The 21,695-nt window shown below is 37.0% G+C and overlaps 1 protein-coding gene across 4 annotated transcripts in view; it reads left to right on the top strand.

The window, feature by feature from the left end:
* Positions 1-20,080, top strand: part of LOC119661561 (sodium/potassium-transporting ATPase subunit beta-1-interacting protein) — a 147,775-nt gene extending 127,695 nt beyond the window's left edge. The window contains exons 4-8 of one of the 4 annotated variants that reach the window (XR_005250591.1): positions 8,567-8,764; positions 8,827-8,887; positions 9,978-10,032; positions 16,613-16,684; positions 18,369-18,505. Coding sequence is in view for 3 of the 4 variants with exons in the window: in XM_038070953.1 (XP_037926881.1) it covers positions 8,567-8,764; positions 8,827-8,887; positions 9,978-11,038 (1,320 nt within the window). In the remaining variant the exon portion in view is untranslated. Of the gene's footprint in view, positions 1-8,566; positions 8,765-8,826; positions 8,888-9,977; positions 17,538-18,368 lie in introns of those variants that run through there. The other 3 variants (XM_038070955.1, XM_038070954.1, XM_038070953.1) reach the window with 3 other exon arrangements.
* The last annotated feature ends 1,615 nt before the right edge of the window (positions 20,081-21,695 follow it).

The raw sequence follows: 21,695 nt of genomic DNA, 5'->3' as shown, positions 1-21,695 counted from the left end.
CTGACTCTGAAAAATTGGGCAGGTTCAGAGAAGAAACCCTTACACCGTACATCATCTGTGACCTGATTTTCTTTCAACAGATGTCTGGACATAATGAAGAAGAAACATTTCAATTCAAATTTTTTATTTTATTGCTATCCCCTCATTGTCATATTTTGTGACAAAATGAAAGTTTAATTTTCCACCAAAAACTTAAACATGTTTTCTTTTTGATCTGAGAACAAAACGTATTTATATTTTGTGTACTTACGGGCATGTCGAGAAGAAGTTTACTTCTATAAAAAAGTAGAATTTGACCCACAAATTGCTGGTATCCGGGTGTTTTCGATTCCTCCAGTTTTAGGCAACCAGTTTACCACTTGAGTAAATGACTCTAGCACTTTATCTACTGTCTCACTGTGTGTAGGTCAACAAGGTGCAAAACAGTAAATGGCTTGAATCAACTTCCTTCAACATCTGAGCTACATTTTTTTTAATTGTTGACATATCTTGTAGAAGCAGAGTATAAAGAACATAATAATAGAAATACGGCTCATAGAACTCAATAAATGAAAATACAATCGATATTTGAGTAGATGGCAGAGCGAGCTTAATGGGATGTTGAGTAATTTAGGTGCCTTCTTTTCAAAGAAAGATAAGACTACTGATGATGAGCGAAACTATCTACCAAATCAATTCTTGCTGTGACATTGAAAACAGTCAAAGTGCTAAGAAATCATTAGCCCTAAACTGTTTATGAACATTCCCAAATTGATAATAATAATAGCCACAGTTACCCCGGAATGAAATAAAAGGCAACCTATACGCTTCCTCACTGATAGTGCTTTTTGAGCAGTTCAATTCATTGCCCAATTCGGTAGTGGATCCAATTGTAAGCATGCAATTTTTCCGTATCTTAACCCAACTTCCTTGGGTTGCTGAAGCCAAGCGGATGTTCTGGCTGGTTTTGAAACTGAATTATTATGTGATTCTCTCTGCTTTCTATACGCGACTGTACTAATAAATAAACTCTATGCGAACAGTCTGTAGTCAATGGGGGTGCATTTGACGTAGATCTCTTCGAGCAGTAGAACTCCCTGCACAAGTGAACAGACTGGGCTTTGTTGTGATTAAAATTCCGCGATCAGCATGTAGTTGATTCGTTAGCGACTGACTCTGCCGGTGTTTTATAACTGAAAATTTATTACATTTAATTTCACGGGGAAAGTAAAGCCACTTACCAAGCAGTAAGGATAAATTTTCAATAGTATTTAAATTCAGAGTGTTTCCATCTCTAAAATTCGAATTTAACATTGAAACGGTTCCAGATGTGGTAAGTTTCCGATATTTGAAGTGGAATGACTGAAGGGCATTCGTCGACAATGGGAAAATGGGAATTTACTCAAACAACTTCAGAAGGAATACTTTCGAAAAATGGAAAATAGGATAGTTGGATTGTTTACTAGCGAAGTTGAAACTAACAAACTATCCTTACAAAGCTTTCAGACTCACACTGAAAATGTACTAAGAGCATCCGAATACTAGAAATATTCGAATTTCAGATTGGCATAATTTCTTTTTGATTGCGGGAGTACTATTATACAATATTGATCCCATTTAAATTGTGATTTCTCGAAACAAATCTAATGATCTGATTGGAGTTCATATCTAAAATATGAATGTATACAATAGTGACGCAACCATAATCCAGGTTACAGTATTGAAAGCATAGAAGGAACACTTAAAAACTTTCATTGATTTGTCTTTCTTTTCCATCCTATTGTTACAGAGTTACAGTTAACTTGTTGAATTTCATGCACTAAAAAAATTGAGTGCTCTTCCTTTGAAAATGATGTGCTCTGGTTAGACAAGAATGAATGATGAACACTGAGAATGCTTTTTTGTTCGGTGGTTACCAACAGGCATTGGCACTGCGACAAAGTTTTCTGAAATTTTTAGCAATTGGGTTCTTTGAATATTTCTACCACTTCTAGTTAATGAGTAAGGGAAACTGTACTTGCATTGGGTCATTATGAATTAGAGATGAACTCGATATAATTAATTGAAAATGGTGAAGCAAAGGCTAACTATTTGGTTACCAAAAAAGAGAAGAGAGAAAGAAAGTTTGACCAATATGGATGATAATATTTGAGAAAACGATCGGCCTTATGTATGATAAAGTTATAACAAAGACTGATGAATAATAATAATAATCGTAGGTGCGACAATTCAATTGGATCAAGGCCTTGAAGTGTGCTAGAGTACTTCATTCAATTCCCTAACGGTACACTACAGCATTACAGTACCGCGTAGGAGGTAAAGCGGTCAGCATTGCGTTTGCTTATAATTATTACCCTGATTTGACTCAGGTATTCATTCACAGCTGGGTCGACAAACTGATGAACTTGACCGAAAATATTTAAATTTTTAAATAAAATCTGTTGAAAAAGTGAATATTTTGGTATTTACGCAAGTGAATACGAATACGGCTGTATTCTCACGCTCGAAAGTGAAGACAAACGTATTCATATTTCCAAGTGCTAATGCGAATTTTTTTTGTATTGAAATGTTACCATTCGCTTGGATAGCGAATATTAGCGCCTTAATGATCTGATCATGAACGTATGTATGGTAGAGTCGGATTTAATATCCATTAAGAAAACTAAAAGCAGTGTGCAGGTGTACACAAAAAAGTATATACATATAAACTAGTGGCGTGACACGTTTTGATCATATCCGAAATAAGGATATCCGCGATCGATATGGGGTTGCACCGATCGTGGAAGAACTGTGAGGGAGGCGTCTTCGATTATATGGGCACGTAATTCGCGCTAACGAGAAATCACTAGCCACTAGATTGGTCTGAACATTGAAGTCGATGGTAAACGACCGAAAGGTCAGCCGAAACAACAATGGCTTGATATGCGGGATGGTGATTTAAAAGATAAAATAAAATGGCGAAATCGATCACGACGAGCCGACCCCGTATGTGAACGGGACAAAGGCTGAAGAAAAAGAAAATATAAACTCGAAAGATATTTACATGCCTGAAGAATTGTTTTGTCAAGAGAAAGCACTTGGAAGCATAGACATGATATATTCTTCTTCTTCCGTGTTTTTTGTTAGATGAATATCTGGGCCTGTATCAGACGTGAGACAGACAAATGTCTGTCTCAGATAAATGTCTGTGCATGTGCATGTAAATAATTGCCACTCACGAAATAAGTATACGAGGATATCAATATTTAAGTTTCTAAATGGAGAATAGTCCAGTTCACATTGGACATATACAGTATATTTGTGCGCATCTCAATTCGTAATTTCGGCCGCTGCACTATTTAGGCCAATCAAACTAAATTCGGGCACATCCAAAAAATGACTGTTCCAGTCGCGCTCGGTCCAGTTTTGTCTGCCTTACGCTTAGTCGAGTCGCCATTTCTTTAAGACTTATCAAAAGAAACTTTTTGCGGATTTGTTTTAAATCTATTTGCGGAGACTAATCCAGTTAATTGCCCTGCAGTAGTGATATTCTACCTTTTCTTCCTCGATTTCCTCTTTCCTGTTTAAGCTTCCTCTCTGTACAGAACTTATTTCTCCATAACCTTCGAGCTCTCTTGCAGAGTTAACGACCCCTCCTTGCAAGCTAGAGTTCTAGCTTTTTCTTCTGTTGTTGATTTTACTCTCCGGTTCATTAAAATCCGTTTAATTTTCGAAAAAAGACTATCCTGAAAGCAACCGAATTACTCAAATCCTTGCCATTTATTAAAGGAAATATTAGATGGTAATAGTTTAGCTAGTTAATTGAAATTTTTTGGCGAATGTCAGGGAATCATATCATAAACTTTTAAATCAAATGCGGTGTTGTTAAGAATTCCATGTTTTATCACCACCGCAATTCACTTTGGTGAATTGGTCTCACTTTGAGTTCAATGCAAAACCAAACCAGAATCAGTAATTCTGGCAAAGCCAAATTAGGTTAATAAACTGGACCGACTAAAAGGCTGGAACTCGAGATGTTAAGACGTTAATGACAGAAATGATTTGAAGCTGTTATTGTTGTGCTATTTGCACTGGTCCACGGCAACTCGATGAATCTAAGATTTGGCTCACTATAACTATAACCTTAGGACTATCGTCTGGGGTACCGATGAAATAATATTGACAGACATATGTAGTTTAAATTTAACTTCTTGTGAAGCTAAAAGTTTATGTACTTATATAAACACGAGCCACACATCTTATCAAAGCAAATTTTGTCTGGTAAGCAGCAAATAATCCAAGTTTTTTGCGGAAAAGGCCATTAGTGAATACCAGAGGCTTCAGAATTGGTTATAAGTAAAACAGGTGCTTGAGAAAGTGAACAGGAGGTATCGACATATGGTATGCGGATGATATGCATCCTCAATATCCGAAGTGAAAGTAACTTTTCTAGATCTAGAGTCTTCGTCAACACGAGCGAATATGACAATAGGCAAATATAACTTGAATGCTCGGACAGTTCTATATATTTCGGACCACAACTGAGAAAGAACGGTGAGGAAGACGACGAAATTCGGAGGCAAATAAGAGTTTTTGTTCGGTCTTCCCGTTTCTGTAATCAAAAAAGGTACAAAGGACGGGCAAATTCCACATGTATGGGACTATCATCAGACTTGCGTCAATGTTTCGCTGTGAAATTTGTACCAGGGCAAAACCATCTGAAGATACTGTCAAAGATGAGCGCCGAGTCTTGCGATGCATACATGGTGCAATATGGAAGAGATCATACTGGAGAATCAGGTACAACGTGGAATTGTACGAAATCTTTGAAGATCCAGCTGTATCCGTTTTAGTTAAATTTCCCAACAGTGCGTTGACCATGTGCAGGGATGCGAGAATCCCAAAGCAGGCACTGAATTGTGAAGTCCGAAGCACCCAGTCACAAGGAAAACCACAAAAAAGATACGACTACAGCAGCGGGCGGACATTTTTCGAGGCAATTTATTTTGGAAACCAAGAATCGTTTTGCGCTGTCGCGCCATTGATAGTGATTATAAATGGTTATTATCAAACTGTTCGTAGATTTAGAAGGAAGTTTGCTTTTACGAAAAATAGAAATATTCATTCATTAATGTAAATTTCGTTGAATTTTAAATCAAAGGTTGATCTACTTGGATTTTTCGTTTCCTTTGCGGCAATGTATAATTATGCGAAAGCTTGCTTGAAACTCAGGGCATTTGTGCAACCAGAAAGCATATTGGCGAGAATCAGTTAGTGTGGAGCTTCATGGCAGCCAAGGAAGTTGGTAGATTGGAATTTATTGATCAGATAGGGTAACAACTGAACATTGATGTGCGCTTCAATTGTTGACAAAATCCTGACATGTCTAACAGCAGCGACAACAAATACCTCGCCCATTTAGTGCGGGACTAGTTACAGTATAATACACCACGTCGAAACTACATGTCTCCCCAATCGGCAGACCTTAATCTGGTTAGGCATCTGCAACATTAACTCTAATTCCAATGAATCCCGGATTTTCTAGAAAATGGATCCCTGGATGGTATTGTATGAAGCTTGGATCGAACTTGCTCTCTATGTGATTCGAAACCAATTGAATGCCTCGTTGTCGCACGGTTCTATTGTGTCGTCGTAGCTGGCGCTGAAGGAGTACAATAGAATCATAATAGACAGAATATATCGGGGAACTGTAATCATTTGCAACGGATTACGTAACATGCAAGCTCAGCTTCAAGAGGAACTTTGCTAAGGGCTTTCCAGTCAGAGTACCTGTGTAAGGTTATGGCACAGTATTCTTCAACGTTGGATCAAAGATAGCCTGTGAAGTGGGTGTGGAAGTTTTCTTGGACACGCACAGCCGAGCCGTACGGTTTAGTAAAAAATATTGCCGATACTGGGAGCCTATTATCCTTTTGGAGTTCCCGACCACAGGAATATAGAAGGAAACGAGCGGTTCGACGGATTGGCCAGGCAAGACGCAGTTCTTGAAAGTCCCTTCGTGGGCGCAGTCGGCGTGTCGCTGGCGAGTGTCGAGGATGGAATCTATTCGCACTATTTAATACCTACTGAATTCAGATGGCGGAGACTCATCGCCTGAGCCAAGTCGAGGAGGATTTAGTCCTCCTATAACAAAACCCGATCGCGAGAGCTTTTGGGTCAGATGCAAATGCGATGGAACTGGGCTATAGAAGACCAAGCCACTAGACTCGGCATACAATACAATTTGCACTGTCGAAGTTGCGGAGAAGAAGAAGGCCCTCAGTCTGTGGTTGTACGGCTCTAACTAGAGGCAGACTACGGACATAAGGTAACCAATTCATTTGGGAGAAATCTCTAGTTGCAGGGTGGGGTAGCTGTTATCCTTCACAAATAATACAGCGTGGTTCCAAAGATCTCAGCCGGCTGGGTCCTGCTCGCTCTGTTTTTCCCACATCAGTCATGGCCTAGGGAGTTTTGGCATCAAAATGGCGCAACATAGCGCTAAATAGGCTCTTCGGCCAATGATACCTACCTTTCTTATCAACTACTTGGAACATCGAATAATACTTCTAACTTGAGTCATGATAACTCTTGTATGAGGACCTAAATTAATGTCAGGCGTAACACTGAAAGTCCTAGCCGTTACCTCGCCGCCCTTGTAGCAAGTTGATTGCATAGATTCCTTTCTTAATTCGCCCGATGAAATAATGATGACGATAGATTGCAAAATTGATTAGCTTTCAATTGAATGGACATCGGTGAGAACTGAGAAAGACCATTTCGAATTTCAATACAACTGTCTGTAATAACAAAATTGCGTTTGCCGGAGAATAGTGATAGAAAAAGAAGACAAGGCAGACCCTGCCTGGGATGGAGCGATGGCGTAGATCAGGACGCCAGATAGCTTTTATGGATTTCGAATTGATAGACTTCGGCGCAAAACCGGGGTTTTTGGACCTCTTTCTAAGGCAGACCTAGACCGGATATCGGTGTTGCGCCGATGATGATAATGATATTGACATTTCAGGAATAACGTTCCTTTCTTCAGTGCCGGGTTTCTACAGTATATACCTATAGCAAAGTAGAGGAGATGCTCACTTATATAGTATGTTTGCTATTTGAAACCCATTCTGTATTTCCGAATATGCTGTAAAAGATGTTTGAATTTTTAAGTAGCTCCAGCAACATGAGTTAGAAGTGACTCTGGCGGCTCAGTCAGTGGTGACCAATTGCCCCTGCCTGTTGAATGGCACATATCAGGTGTTTCTCCCTGAAACTTCAAATCACGTCAATATAAGCACGATGTAGTCCTAGTCGCTTTGCCCATGTTTCAGTAGCTCTTGAAATAGAGACTCTGATTCGTTTCCAGTCGCGAGTTTTGTTCTTCAGATATTTCAGCAGTTCTAGTGGCTGACAGTTATCGTGCAAGTCTGATCTTCCAATGTTCGATTTTTTGGGTGGCGTTTTCATCATTTTCAAAATATCTGCCCCATTTCCTGATGGGGTGAAAACTGCATCGTGGGAGAGGAGGAGGTCTCTCTTCTTAAAGCTTTATAACAACTTGTGTCGGTGGCCTTTGAAAAATACATATGTGCACCAATTTTCATGGCGATCGGGTGAACGGCACAGAAGTGGATCCTTTGCAGTGTCGTCTAGTGGTGATTTGCGGCAACTTGTATAGCATAAAAACTTCTCCGTTCAAAAATGGAGACATACCAATTTTCATGGCGATCGTTCGAACAGTTTCGAAATCGATCGATCACAAACGAATATATGTATATGTTTATACTTTCTAGTTATAATTCTAACGTAAGCACTTTCGCGACTACGATGATAAGGGAAATAGGTTGGACATTTTTAACGGTGGAAAACTTAAAAGTTCCCATTAAGGTCAGCTTCGTTGTAGTCTGAAGGAATTGTAAATATTATACATGTTGGTGACAGAAGTTTCTGTAAATACGCCAAGATAAATTGTAAATGAATGTCGAGAATTGTATTTCCATTTTGAAGATGTAAACGCAGCGGAATACACATGGTGAGGATATTTATTATATCCATTTTCGTCTTGAATGCGTTTGGTCAGTTGAACAAAATGTAAATAGAGTACACTTGCGGACATTGCTAACATTTTCGGCGGAAATAGGCTATTAGAACAGTTCTGGAATCCGTCCCAGACACAGATATTGTATTGGCAAAAAGATTGTCAAATTTTCCGTGTAGGAAAGGTTGGATAACATTCACATAATGCAAGTCGTTTACGTCTGGGAGTCTGGAATCATCGTATTGTGATTTAAGGGGATTAAGTTACTTGGGGTTACCATTCCAAGCAATCTTCTCATCTGCTTCTTAGGTCGACTAGAGCTAGTAGTCGATAGTAATAATTTTATTGAAATGATTATATGATTGAAAAGTTCTTCTTTTCTTTTCTTCTTTTTCCAGTGAGGCTAACTTATTTCAATAAATGTCAACATTTGAATTCTCTAGAATCAATGTTTTTAATCATTGATCTAATGTAGTTGTTTGACCCAGAACAATAACAATAGCTTATCATTTTTCTAAAAATGTCATTATACATATCCTTACACATCTTTCTTTGAACTATTTTTAGGACAGCGATATATTAAACTTGGGTACAGGTAGCGTATCATGGTTCGAAGTGAATGGATATGGTTGCATACCAACTTATCCTACAAACATAACAAATGAAGATCTCTCCCGTCCAGTTCGTCCAGAGCAAGTTGATAGTTGCTTGATTGATTATCCAATAGTTGAAGTTATACATTCAGGAATACAATGTATTTTAGCGGTAAGTTTCTTTGCAATGCAATATGGTGACAAATTGACTAATTACCCAAACTTACGTTTTAGGTTCTTGCCATTTTGGGCGCTATTCTAATAGCAGTAATATTTTTAGATGAAGACGATCGGTGTAAGTACCCCCTTTTTTTCTAGTTATAAAATTGTTAAGGAAACTTAAAGAACATAGAATACAATATTTTTATTGTCACTAATAGTTGAGAAGACCTGAATTTTATACCTAGAGTATATTGCTAGGATCTACTCTATAATTTGCAAGGATAACGTGTCAACATGTTATATATCAAATGCTCGATTAATTGAGTATATTTTTTTTGCAAATTTTAGATGGTTTTTTAAATATGAAGTAGTTGTCGATAGTAAGATTTCACTAGACGTATGCGCATGCTTACATTTAACACAATCTACTTCCCTTCTATTTTGTAACACTATCCTAAACCTTAGCTAATTTTATTTAAATGTAAATTGGCTTTTACTAACATGAAATTTAGCAACCCTAGTCCAATGACCATTTCTTTTCAAAACACAGAAAATTGTTTTTAAGCAATTCACAAACGGAGTGTACCACAACATATGAGTTCTGTCTTGTAAATAACATAAAAAAAACAACAAAAATTTGCATTGTCTCATTGTGTATGGCATTTGATGTAAATTTCTCAATAATGAACAATTTATTTATATTTATGTATGTACACTATCGCTCAAAAGTATTTGCCCATGGTTCGTGAATTTACTATTTTCTATGCACTTAAAAATCCCTTGGACCAGATGGAAGTGCTAGAACGCGGTTCGTGAAATACTCGTTCTCCTGAAGTGAATAAGAAACTCTAAAGAACCAAATATTTGGATTTTCGTACAACGATTTTGCAGAATTGCCCTCGATTCATTTTAATATTTTACGAAAAATGAAATTTATTTTCCCTGAGGAGACAGCTTTGAACTCTTTGGGGGGAGAGATTCGGTCACTGAAGATTTGAGTAGATTGGAGCAAATTTATGCTACCGTTTTTGGAGCGATATTGATCAATCGGATATTGTCCTAATTCGTTATTTTTTTTTAGTCTGGTTATAAGATTATATGAGCATATACATTTGAGCGCTAGTTTATGTAATACAAATCAAGTAAATAAAAATATGAATAAAATAAAACAAGGCAACAGCAAAAGCAACAAACCAACCAAAACTGTATAACTTTATTTCCAGTCGATTTCATGGGTGGTGATGCGAAAAGTCCACAACATACCTGTGTACACCCGATGTACGTGAGCTATTCTAGTATACCGACATCAGCTAGTACAACAATGTTATCAAATAAGCAATTTCATAATAATAGTAATGCAATAAGTGCTGATCAATCTAATACGCAACTTAATAGTAGTACTAACCCGAAATCAACACCGCCATCTTCACCGCTATCATCATCAATGACTCAAAAACAACAGCCAAAAACGGCTCGTATTCAAAGTCGCAAAAATTCCGGTTCGTCAAATTACAGTAGCTTCATAAACCGTCCTGATATAAAATATACACAAGTTTCAACCGAGCAGCTAATGTCAAATTTAGATGATAGTCATGAAAGTTTTTCATTGAATACATTTCAAACGGCAGCTGATCAGAGCGGTAACACTTACATACCTTTTCAAAAACCAGTGCCGATTATTTCAGGACATGATAACAGTATGATTAATCCACTTTGCGAAAGTACACACACTATAACCAGTAACAACAATAACAATTTGAACAGTTCAATTAGCAGTAATATGAACAATAATAATTTCCCTGATCCTAATATCAATTCGAACCAAATACGCGGCATAGTGAATCCTTTGATGAGATCGCAGCCCGTGCAATGGAATGATCAATATCATAACGATCACGAACCGCATCCGCAACATAATATTCATCAAAACTATCATTATCCGCATTCGCATCCGCATGTGATTCACCAACCATATCCTGACGTTTCACCTGAGAGCACTGAAAATTATGTAATGCCTTATCAATATGTAACGCGATCGCCAAATTTGAATCGTATATCGGCTCGTCGTCGGCATGATCGTGTGCAACAGCAGCAAGTTGCAAATTTCTGTGATCAAATTCGCGATGCACCACCTGGCTACGATGATGCATATATTGCTCGCGCGAAGTCACAAGATCGATTATCAAATCGCAGACGTAATCGACAGAATGTGAATCGGAATAATCATCGGCCACGATCTTATTGTGATAATGCAAATATAAATATTGTTACTGATAGATTGTAAAGAATAATTCGATACCAATCATATTTTATATAAGTACACGTTTTATCATTTATTATTTTTTTTATTTCAATGATAGCTAGAACGTGTGCTTGGTTACTTGAAGTAGTTTAACTTTTTTACATTGAGATGCAGAAGTGCTTAGAGTGACTTTAGAGCCTTCAAAGAACGTTAACATATGCATGAAGTATATATATTTATTATATATTATAAGCTTATGAGTTTATAGAACGAGAACATGCTACTCTTCTCATGATTTAGAAGTTTAAAACTAAGCCGAAGATTCATTCATTCAAATAAAATGGTGAAATACGATCAGTTTGATGTTTAAATCATGCTGCGCTTTTTCTGTTTGATAGAAATTTAAATACAAACATATCCTTCACAAATTTAATTGCGACGACTTGATAACTTGGAAAACAGGCTTTATTGAAAAAATGCCACACCAAGAAGACTATAGATATGAGCTGAAACTCAAAAGAAAAACTGGGATAAGAAATGAATCATTCGGTTTGAGGCCGATCAAGGTCGCGGTGCGTTTTGCGTGTCTGTTAATGTATTGCGTGCCGTATTTCTCTAGCACTTCTGTGTGTGCGAATCCATATAACCAGGCAAAGAGCTACAAACAAGCGACAGGAAATTGATGAAGTGAATGGGAACCAAAGCAAATGAAGATGCGCAGAACCCAACTGCGGCCTTGACTGAAAAGTCTCGCCCACCGGACACCATTTTTTGTCCTGTAAAAATGAAAGGCTTGCTTCGGCGGCTTTACCTCCTGTGTACAGTCTTCGAAATTTTTCTTCTTCTGTATTGACACGCCTCGAAATCGGTTGCTATCCAAACGGCTGCGTCTTCCAAGTACATAGTAACACCCAACAGTGTTCAATAATATGTTTTCTTTTTATCCCTTTTAAAAGATAGCTGAGAATTCTTCAATCGTTAGGTGGATATTATTTGCTCAACTTTGAATATGAGTCAGAAATCTTGCTTTGAAGGTATTTATTGTATGTTCCCAGCGCCATAGACGGTCCCTGGGTGAAGATTATGCCTTTCTTTGTTTTATAATTTTGTTAGTTTCTCTCCATTCACACGCCCCACTCTTCCTCTCCTTTCTGACTGAAAAACGTGATATGTAATGCTAGCTTGATTTGCCTATGCATAGCGATAACATGAGATATTAGCAATCATCTTGGGTCCAGAACAGCTACAGAATTTCATCAACAGTTTTGTGCAGCAAGTCATTCAAGTACCCTGTATCGATATAATTGAATGAAATAAAAGAGGCAATATGCAATTATGCAATTCATTAAGAAATGAGAGTACCCGGCCCCGGTTAAAGACCAAAGAAGAAGATTAAGCAGAGGTAGTACTTCCATTGTAAAATCATCACTTCATCAACTGTGAAGATTGGATCGCTTTTGATGGTTGATGAGTAGAAATTGCTTGGGAAGAAGGGCGGCACATCATTTACGAAGATGATCAGATTTTACGCTGTATCTAACAATGATAACATAGGACTGGAAGGCATAGGGGGAAACCTAATAATTCCAGTAACTCTATCTCATTTTTGACAATCCAATTGTTATGTCCATATACAAAACTTATTGATTATCTCCAAGAATAATTTTCTTTTTTATGTAGACTCCCAGTCGACAAAGGACGAGAATTAACATATATTACGCAATCATTAGAAGCTCTCTATGTCCTTTCGGCATGTTGTTTTTCAACGTACCCTCATGTGTAGCGTACAATGTATTTCATATATTTCTCTTCACATTTGATATAAGACAAAATAAACATAAATTTTACTATATCTCAATCAATCATGATGGTAATTCCTGTTGTTCATTGTGTAATTTCTGAACAAATCGAATTGTTGTTGTGTTACTGGCATGGGTACGATATTTCGGACATGGACTCCATGGTCAACGTATTACTCACACTTTTCAGAGTATTATTGATTGACTTATCACTGCCAAATATATTCAACTGTAAATTGTTTCGCTATATTTTTGCCATTTTTTTTGGGACATACATAGGTATAATCAGATGTTCCATAGTGTCGATATTGCCTGACATTCCGTCATATAGTGTTGTCATTTTTCTTATACAGGTTACTTTTGTGAGATTCTTCTCGGAAATTAGTTCAAGCAGACACGAAATAAACTCTTTCTTCTGACGAGAGCTCGTTGACATTGGTCACCATAGTCCTCTTGGCAACTCTATTGTAAAGAATGAAGCGTGCTACTTAGTTAAATTTGGTGGAGGTATTTTCAATCCTTCATGCCCATTGCACTATCCTTCACCCGGGGGGCTCGCGCTTTTGCGAATCTGAGAACATCTTCCACAAGCAGAGATTGCAAAAATTCTTGTTTGCAGGAGACCTCAGTCTACGTCTCAGACTTGAGGAAGCTGAGAAACTCCATGGGGATTGGAAGGCCGTCTCGTCCACTTGTTCACAATGGCTACATATAGCCGAAATCTCCACCCCATTTTTTCTATGTATAGTTTAAAGAGCAGTGTCTCGTTAAAAGCCCCGCTAAGGTTTTTATGTTACACTTGTTAAGGTACAATAAAAATGCTGCCTTAGAGTCCACGGGTTCTTTCATAAAGATTTTCGCCAGTCGGCAGCAATTCAAATTTCTCCATTCGGTTGCGTGAACCCGTCGAATTTCACTGTTTAAAGTAGACTTGATAGTGCACGGCCTGATGCCAAATGCTGGCTCTGGTCACATCTTTGTTTAGCCAGACTCTTGGCGGGACAATCTGTTCGCATCTTTATTATCAGCGATATACGAGTACCATGGCGTCAAGAATGTTTTCGTTCATTCGGCCAATTTTTAGGAGCAACTGGCCGCAACTCCACACAACTTGTTTGATATGGTGTTGGCATTTAGTGATCATAACGCTGCGCGTCTGTTGGAATACATTTGAATGGTGCTATCCTGCCATTTTTGTTGCAAACATGCTATTAAAGTGAGATACGTATATTTCCGCTTAGAATATAGTCGTTATCTTCCGAGGAATCGAACCAGATTCATGCTCGAGTTTTCAACGGACACCCCTGAGCCCGATCTGTCCTCCATGGTCGCTCAAGAAATTGCTTTTGATTAACTAAACAATCATTCTTTTTTCTCTGGTGTTCACCACTGTTCTTCGTCCTTGCATGAAATGTGTCACGCGCGACATCCAATGAGCAGCACCCTACAGACATAATCTTAAAAAGCTAGTCCAAATTTTGAATAATTGCCTCGTATATCATGGTGTATGGTTAAATTTGAATCATCAGACTGATACGATCGCTATTAGCGACCTGCTCAAAACTGAGAGCTTTTAGTACTTTAGAACGGCACTATCCGCTGAACTGTGGTATGAATTACTTCATGAATCAGTGCACTCTATATGAATCGAACCATCAACGAATTTCTTAAATCCAAAGTGTACCTCAGCATTGTTCACCAGTCCGCCTTCTATGGTTCAAAGTGCTGGGCGCCCAGCAAAGGCAACGAACTTTACCTCAGAGTTATAGAAACGATATTACCCTTGATTAAAGGCAGAACTGATATTGACCGCGTCCGAAATGAGGACATTCACGATCGATGTCGCTGTCCAATCGTCGAGAAATTGTGCGAAAAGCATTTTTAATGGTATGACGTAAACATCGAAGCCGTATGACTCAAATGCGGAACGAGGAGGCAATGACTTCACATGCTAGATGGTTATTTGCATACCTTTTGATTCTATCAGGACAAAACTTACCTAGCTCCTATCCAGACGAATCACCCCGCGGTCTATCGGAACAAAAGCTAAAGAAAAAGATCACCGTTTGTGAAGTTGTGATCAGCTTGCTATTATGAGAAATAATTGTACATTTTCAAATGATTGAGTGGAAAATATTTCAATATCAGTTAAAGGAGTTGTATAAGACTTATCTATTCAAGTGTGCAGGACCCGTTTGCTTCTGACAAATAAAATAAAATTTAAAAATAAAAAAAGCAGTATAATTTTTATAACATAATTTTCGTTTAGAAAGTTAGTGCACCGCTCACCTATGGCCTTTTTCGCAATAAAACTTCTACAAGATTGCTTTATTAATATCACGTTATCCCATCATATTACCAAACGATTGGTTATGTTTCATAAAGTGATATTTAGTCAAATAAATGAAATTTGATAAATTAATTGGGAAAATGTTGGTTAGATGGATAGGTACAAATCCAAAAAATATGTGATAAAAATGAATAATGTCCATATGCAACGAAATATTAATGCTAATAATGCAGTTTGTCCCAATTCAAGAAATCATGGCTTTTATAAAAGTTCACGATAAATACAACGATATCATGATTTTCAGTGCCAAACTGACAATAGTCACAAAAATTCAAACTTGTATTGCTTATTCATTTCATAATTGCAATAATACATTTCACATGCTTACTACACACAATCATCATTCATAACAAAACAAACAGTGCATGTTCATGTTCACGTACATATTGAAATGGAGATTTTTTATGAATTCTAAAGCAAGTCTAAGTAGTAGAATGTTAGGCCTTTTGAGGATACCAGCGGAATATTTATAAAAGCTACAATTCTTAAATTTCAAATCAAAATAGATATAGACGTTAAAACATTTGTGGGGAATTTGTACAGTACTCGCTTTCGAAGAAATTGTTTTTAGATGTGAGAACTAGTTAAATTTAAAAGTAGACTAAAATATTGCGTTTGTTAAGTTGGGCTATATCACAGTGGTATAATTCATGATCTATTTGTTATAATGTCCCACCGCTGTTTCGGTTTGTTAGGGTTCATCTCATTGGATTTGGTTAAACTAACGTAGAATCCTATTTTGAGGTTTGGATTTGGAAATTATCAACTTTTTCCTACAAGTTTTACTTGTTAAAGGAAGAAGATGTTTCTCACAACACAAAGCCTAAAGGTAATTTCTTTGTAAAGCGAGAGTAAACAATTATGTTTGTTAATTACTTCAGCCGTTTCCAGTTACTCAAGACATCTGTTGATTCTTTGATTGTCACAAACTTTTATTGTTCAATGTTTTAACTTTCTATAATATACATATTTATGAGAAAATCTTTAAAATAATAATTAATAAGTGGAGCAACTATAAATATTTTAGTACGTACAAGGTATACATGCTATGAATAGATTCATGAAAAGCATATATAGAATCATATATTTTATCAATAAGTCAGACTATAAATGCTATAATGTATCATTTTGTATTTTACATGATATGAAATATTCTAGAAAGTAATATTTACATTATGTTCCAATGGAAAAATGCTTTTTGGCATATAAAGTATAGTTTACACGCTATCAAAGAATGGCTATTATATTAAAAACTAAGATTCGTCAATCATTTCAATGCAATTTTCATTTTGTTATTATGTTTTTATCGAAGCAGCACGAGCATTTACAATTCATGCATCTTTCGCCTCATCCAAATCGAAATGACACTTGTGTGTTGTTGAAAATTCTAATTTTCTAAAATGTGTTCCTTATCTCTTAATTTTTATTATATAAACGTTTCTGCAGATTAATTATATATAATTACAGACTCTGTTCGTAAATACGTAAGACTGCAAAGGATGTTTATCGTAAAAGAACAAATTTAACTCAAATTCAGTGGTTAAGTATTTTTGAAGTATTGTTTGTTTCCCGTGATAAATGAATAAATGACTATTACTTGGGAAAGAAATCTGTTTTGTATACACTTGTATTTATCTGTTGTGACGTTTTTGTGATCTGATTGTGAGGGAATTTGTCACTAAAAGTGTATTTTGAATGTAACTTTCGAAGATATCAATACGGAGAACATTTCCATTTGAATTTCTTAACTAACAAGTTTTCGCACGCAAAAATGTGGTTTGGTTTGAATGCTAACCCCATACAATGTACACTATCTAATAAGTATAGGATTTTTATTCTACACTTTTCAAACGTTTGTAAAAAATTTAAAAATTGCATCATTGACCCTTGCCTCTTACCGAAATGACAAGCGTTAATGGAAGAATATATTCCGGTCTGTTGAGAAACCTACTATTTGCCAGTATTTTCTTAATTATTCTTTGGACAATACCGATTCATCTGTATTCGAATTCTCTTCACCTATAATACCTTATAATATCTGGCTGCCTACATGCATGTCCGCTTCCGTCCACCTTAAGTAAACAATACTTCAAATTCACCTTACATAGTTCTTCGGATGTAATTCACATTCTGTACAAAGCGTGCTATGATCAGAGTCTACTGATACATGTATACAAACGAACACTTAATTTTGTATAAATTCAAATTTGTATTTTTCTTATTAATTTCATCAATAACGATGCATGATTTTGCTGTTGTACTGATCATAAGAAAATGCGAAATGCTACGAAGCAAAGTGAACAGATCAATCAACGATTAAAAATAGGCAGTTGATAAATTAATGTAAAATTGATTATATAATATAATAAAGAAGCATATTTCCAAACACTAATGATGCTTTTTATTAACAGCCTTGCAAAGATCATATACCCTCCCATTCCAATTGTATATCGCCATCCCCAAAACGATATCCCTACAAATGCGACGAGCAGCCCACCTTCCAATGCACAATAAGTTTACTTATGCAACTCACAACTAACTTAGAGTTACTGTTCTTATTGTGTGTTCCTTCCAGATGTTTTTCATGTCGGTGCGGGAACTTTTTTGACACTTTTTCAAAACTATTTATTAAATTGTTATAGTAAAAGTCAAGAGCATCATTTTCAATTAATCTTCCTTTTATTCACCAATAAATTTCTGTTAAAAATATCAACCTGCATCTGGTTCAATCAGTTAAACGTTTTCCATTACTCCGAGCTTTGAATAAAGTAGGATACAATTCTTCAAAATCCATGTAGCTGCAGTTGGCTTAGTACATAATTTATTTATGAGAGAATCTATCCTTGCAAAGCTTCCTGAATCGACATGAGCGAAATCCGATCTTCCTCTTCCTGATAAAACAGTAGTAATATTTGATCTTTATTTTCTCCTCATCTCTGGTTGATGGTATTCTATATTCGCTTTAACCCACAGTATTTTATTGTTATACGTTTGGTATTCTTTCTAAGTACACACTTTTTCTTATTTAGTTACTAAAACGTTTGCAAGTATCTTTTCGACATTTGGTTTCTGTTGTTTTTTTTTTGTTTCTTAGTGTGGTGAATTTATCACGTTTCCATAGTCTTGTTTCAAAAACTTTTAGTGAAAATATCGGTATTTTCCAAATTTTAATTGAATCCATTTTTCTTTCCTTTTCTCGTTTCTTTTGTATCTTTATAACTAGTGAGGAAAGCTCATAAGAAAAGTAAACACCGTCAATCGTTTTATTCGATTGAATTCGGGCCAGCGGCTGATACGATACGCGGACGTCCCGATAATATATTAGACTATCAAGATGGGAATGAGCATGGCGATGCCCAGATGAGCCCAAAGCCGATGACGCCGCGACGAGTTAAGCGGCGATCTGTTATGACCAGAGGTACAAATGGTCGGCAAAGTACGACCAGTCGAAGAAGCCATTCGAGCAGTAGAAGCAGTGTAAGACATTCCAGAAGAAAGTTTCAACAAAACCCAGTGACTAAACTTATGGAACAACAACAATTACAACAAAGCTCCTCCAAACAATTTGCCAGCTTTTCTCACAATGAAAATCCGTCATTGACTGCAACAAATCTGAAATCCTTAAATAATGACATTATTGCAAATGCTACGAGCAAACCCAATTACAAAGATTTTTCGAGAAACATTAATCCTGACCCAATATATTACAATACAAGTGTGAGCACGCTTCAACTGCAAGAATCATGGAATTCTGGAAGTCCATCGGGGCACAGTCCAAGTACCGGACATTATAATCCCACATATCAACATTCAACGCCAAACTTGCATCATGAAGGTGAGCATGTGGACGAATTATACAACAATCGACCACCCTCGGTACGGTCAAGCTATTCAAATTTCCATGGTACTCGACCGCTGAGTTCGTATCAGCAGACAACAGAGAATGTTTTCGCTGGAATTACTTCTGGACAGCAACAACCTCAACCGCAGCCTGCTGTCTATCCTCAGTCGCAAGCGCCCCTATCACGACGATCAGCTTCAAGGGAAAGCATTCGCTCGATGGCATTTCTTAATAGCGGCCCACCTGCCTATAATCTTAATTATCATACACCGCCGGATTCAGAAACTACAATGTAGATAGATTAGTATTTTTAGTTGATATTTTCAGTAGAAACAGTTGATATTTTTAGTAGAAACAGTCGTCAATATTTTTACCAGATCAGGATCCAACTCCACGAGACAATAAAGTAATTCATAATCTAATATATAAATTTGTACCTGGCTTTGCAAATATCTCATATTTATATTGCAATTCGTCAAACTATCAACTTTTCATATAAAAGATGATAATTTGATCATCAATATCGGATCACTGCATGCATTTTTACAGTTTCAACATTGAAAACTCTAAATATGTTAAACGAATCATCAGAATTCATTAAAATTACGAGGAAAACCCTCCTGTCCGGACTTGTTCATACATCAAAGTGCATGAGATCCTGATTTAGTGAAAAATAATGCTACGACTCTAAAGAAAAACATGAGAATTTTCTCACATTTAAGCATATCGTATGAATGTGACCTAGTTTGACTTTGTTACAGGAACTATGTAAACATCACGAAATGAATGTATGTATTGTGCGAAATTCCGTCCAGGATTTCTAAAATGCTTTTCTCCTAATTATAAGATTTCTGTTAGAAGTAAGTGCCTTTAGAGTTAAGAACTGAGTAAATTATTCGAAGATGTTTTGCTTTCCTCGTATCCTTTTTCAGAAAAAAACCAAAGTGCGTTAAAAGCTGACTATTTTAGGGTTGTAAGAATGTTCAATGTCAAAAGTGAAGTTGTTTTAATCTTTAACATTATGTTCTGTGTATATTTTGGATAATACTATAATTAGTTGTTAAATGAACAAATAAAATGAACTTAAATTTGGACTTTTTCTGACTCGATTACCGGCAGGGAAAAAGCTACAAAACACGAAGCAGCCAATAGCATACCTACTGGTGGTTTTGTAGCAATCTTCGGGACTCCGGAACAATGAAACCATTTTTTTAAATATAACTTCGCCAGATTTAATAAATCAATGAGTGTAGCACCTATAAATTGATTGATGCATTCGCGGACCTCCTCTCTATTTTTCTAATTCTTTATCTCATCATATAAGAAGTTCGATTAACTACTCGAGTCGCTTCATTATCCTTTCGCTTTTTACTTACATTCACACTGGCGCACAATCTTGGCAACTTTCGGCGAAAATAAAGCTTCCCTCCGCTGCTAAGCAACTAAATGTTGATCACAAAAAAAGGGACCCAACAGATCGACGGTTTGTAAATGAATAAAATGACTACCTCAAAACAAAATTGCTCGTAAAAGTTTGAGCGCATTTTTCCACGTATTAAGCCCTCTTTGTCGAGAAAATCTATATTGCAAGAAGGTTTGCCTACCGGCGCATTGCTTGAATTTGTCTGGTGGAACAAAAGTGTCGCACATGTATACCGTTATTCGATCACATAACCAAGAAAGCAATCTAGGCGTTATCGACACAACAATACATCAAACCGTGCGTAGAACCCACCCTACATAGTATTTTTAGTAACGCGCAGCCAGTTAGCTACCTCGTACCATACGCGATCACATTCCGCGGAGTCTAGAATCCCGTGTCGATTTGCTCTTGTAGGTTGTCTTGCTATATTCCCATTTAAAAATGAGATTAAATTTTTATTGGGGGAAAGTATGCTTTCATAGCAGTTTATAGTGCATCAATGTAATTCTTTTTATTTGTAGGGACAAATATAAAGATACCCTATGTGATAGAATCCAAACTGGACTAAGGGTTACTAGTGCCTGGTGCAGCAAGGTGGGATTGCGGATCAACCCAGTCAAAACCACCATTCACTAGGAGGCGTAAGCTTGACCACCTGAGAGCCATAACATTACATGATATGGAGGTGAAACGAGAAACAGAGGTCAAATATTTGGGAATTACGCTAGACCAAAAATTACTCTGGAAGGCACATGTCGGAAAGCCACGAGGGCTCTGATGACTTGCAGATCTATAGCGGGAAAAAAATGGGGTTGCAACCCGAAGATACTACTTTGGATATATACTGCAATAGTAAGGCCAATATTACCTATGGAGTGGGCAGATCTGGGAAGAAAGAACCAAACTCAGCACACAAGCCAGGGAATTACATAAGCTGCAAAGGCTGGCTTGCGTGTGTATCAGTGGGGCAATGAGGACGTGCCCAACGACATCCCTGGAGGTTCTTCTGGGATTAACCCCTCTCCATCTGCACATACAGATGCAGGTAAGGAGATCAATATTCAGGATGGCCGGTAGCATGAGTGTGGCGGGGAGCTGCCTAAATCGAAGGAAGATTGATATTCTTTCTAGGCGGTATCCCGAATTACTGATACCAAGGGATAACATGACAACGAGGTTTCACTTCGATAAGAAGTTTGAAACACGTTGGAGTAACAAGGCAAACTGGGAGAGCGTGGCTGCGACATACGGCTTAAACCAGCAACTGATTACTTGGTACACTGACG

Source organism: Hermetia illucens, chromosome 1 (genome assembly GCF_905115235.1).
Source record: "Hermetia illucens chromosome 1, iHerIll2.2.curated.20191125, whole genome shotgun sequence".
NCBI classification, from domain to species: Eukaryota; Metazoa; Arthropoda; class Insecta; order Diptera; family Stratiomyidae; genus Hermetia; species Hermetia illucens.
Note: the sequence above shows the minus strand (reverse complement) of the source record. Positions and strands in the feature narration are given on the sequence as shown.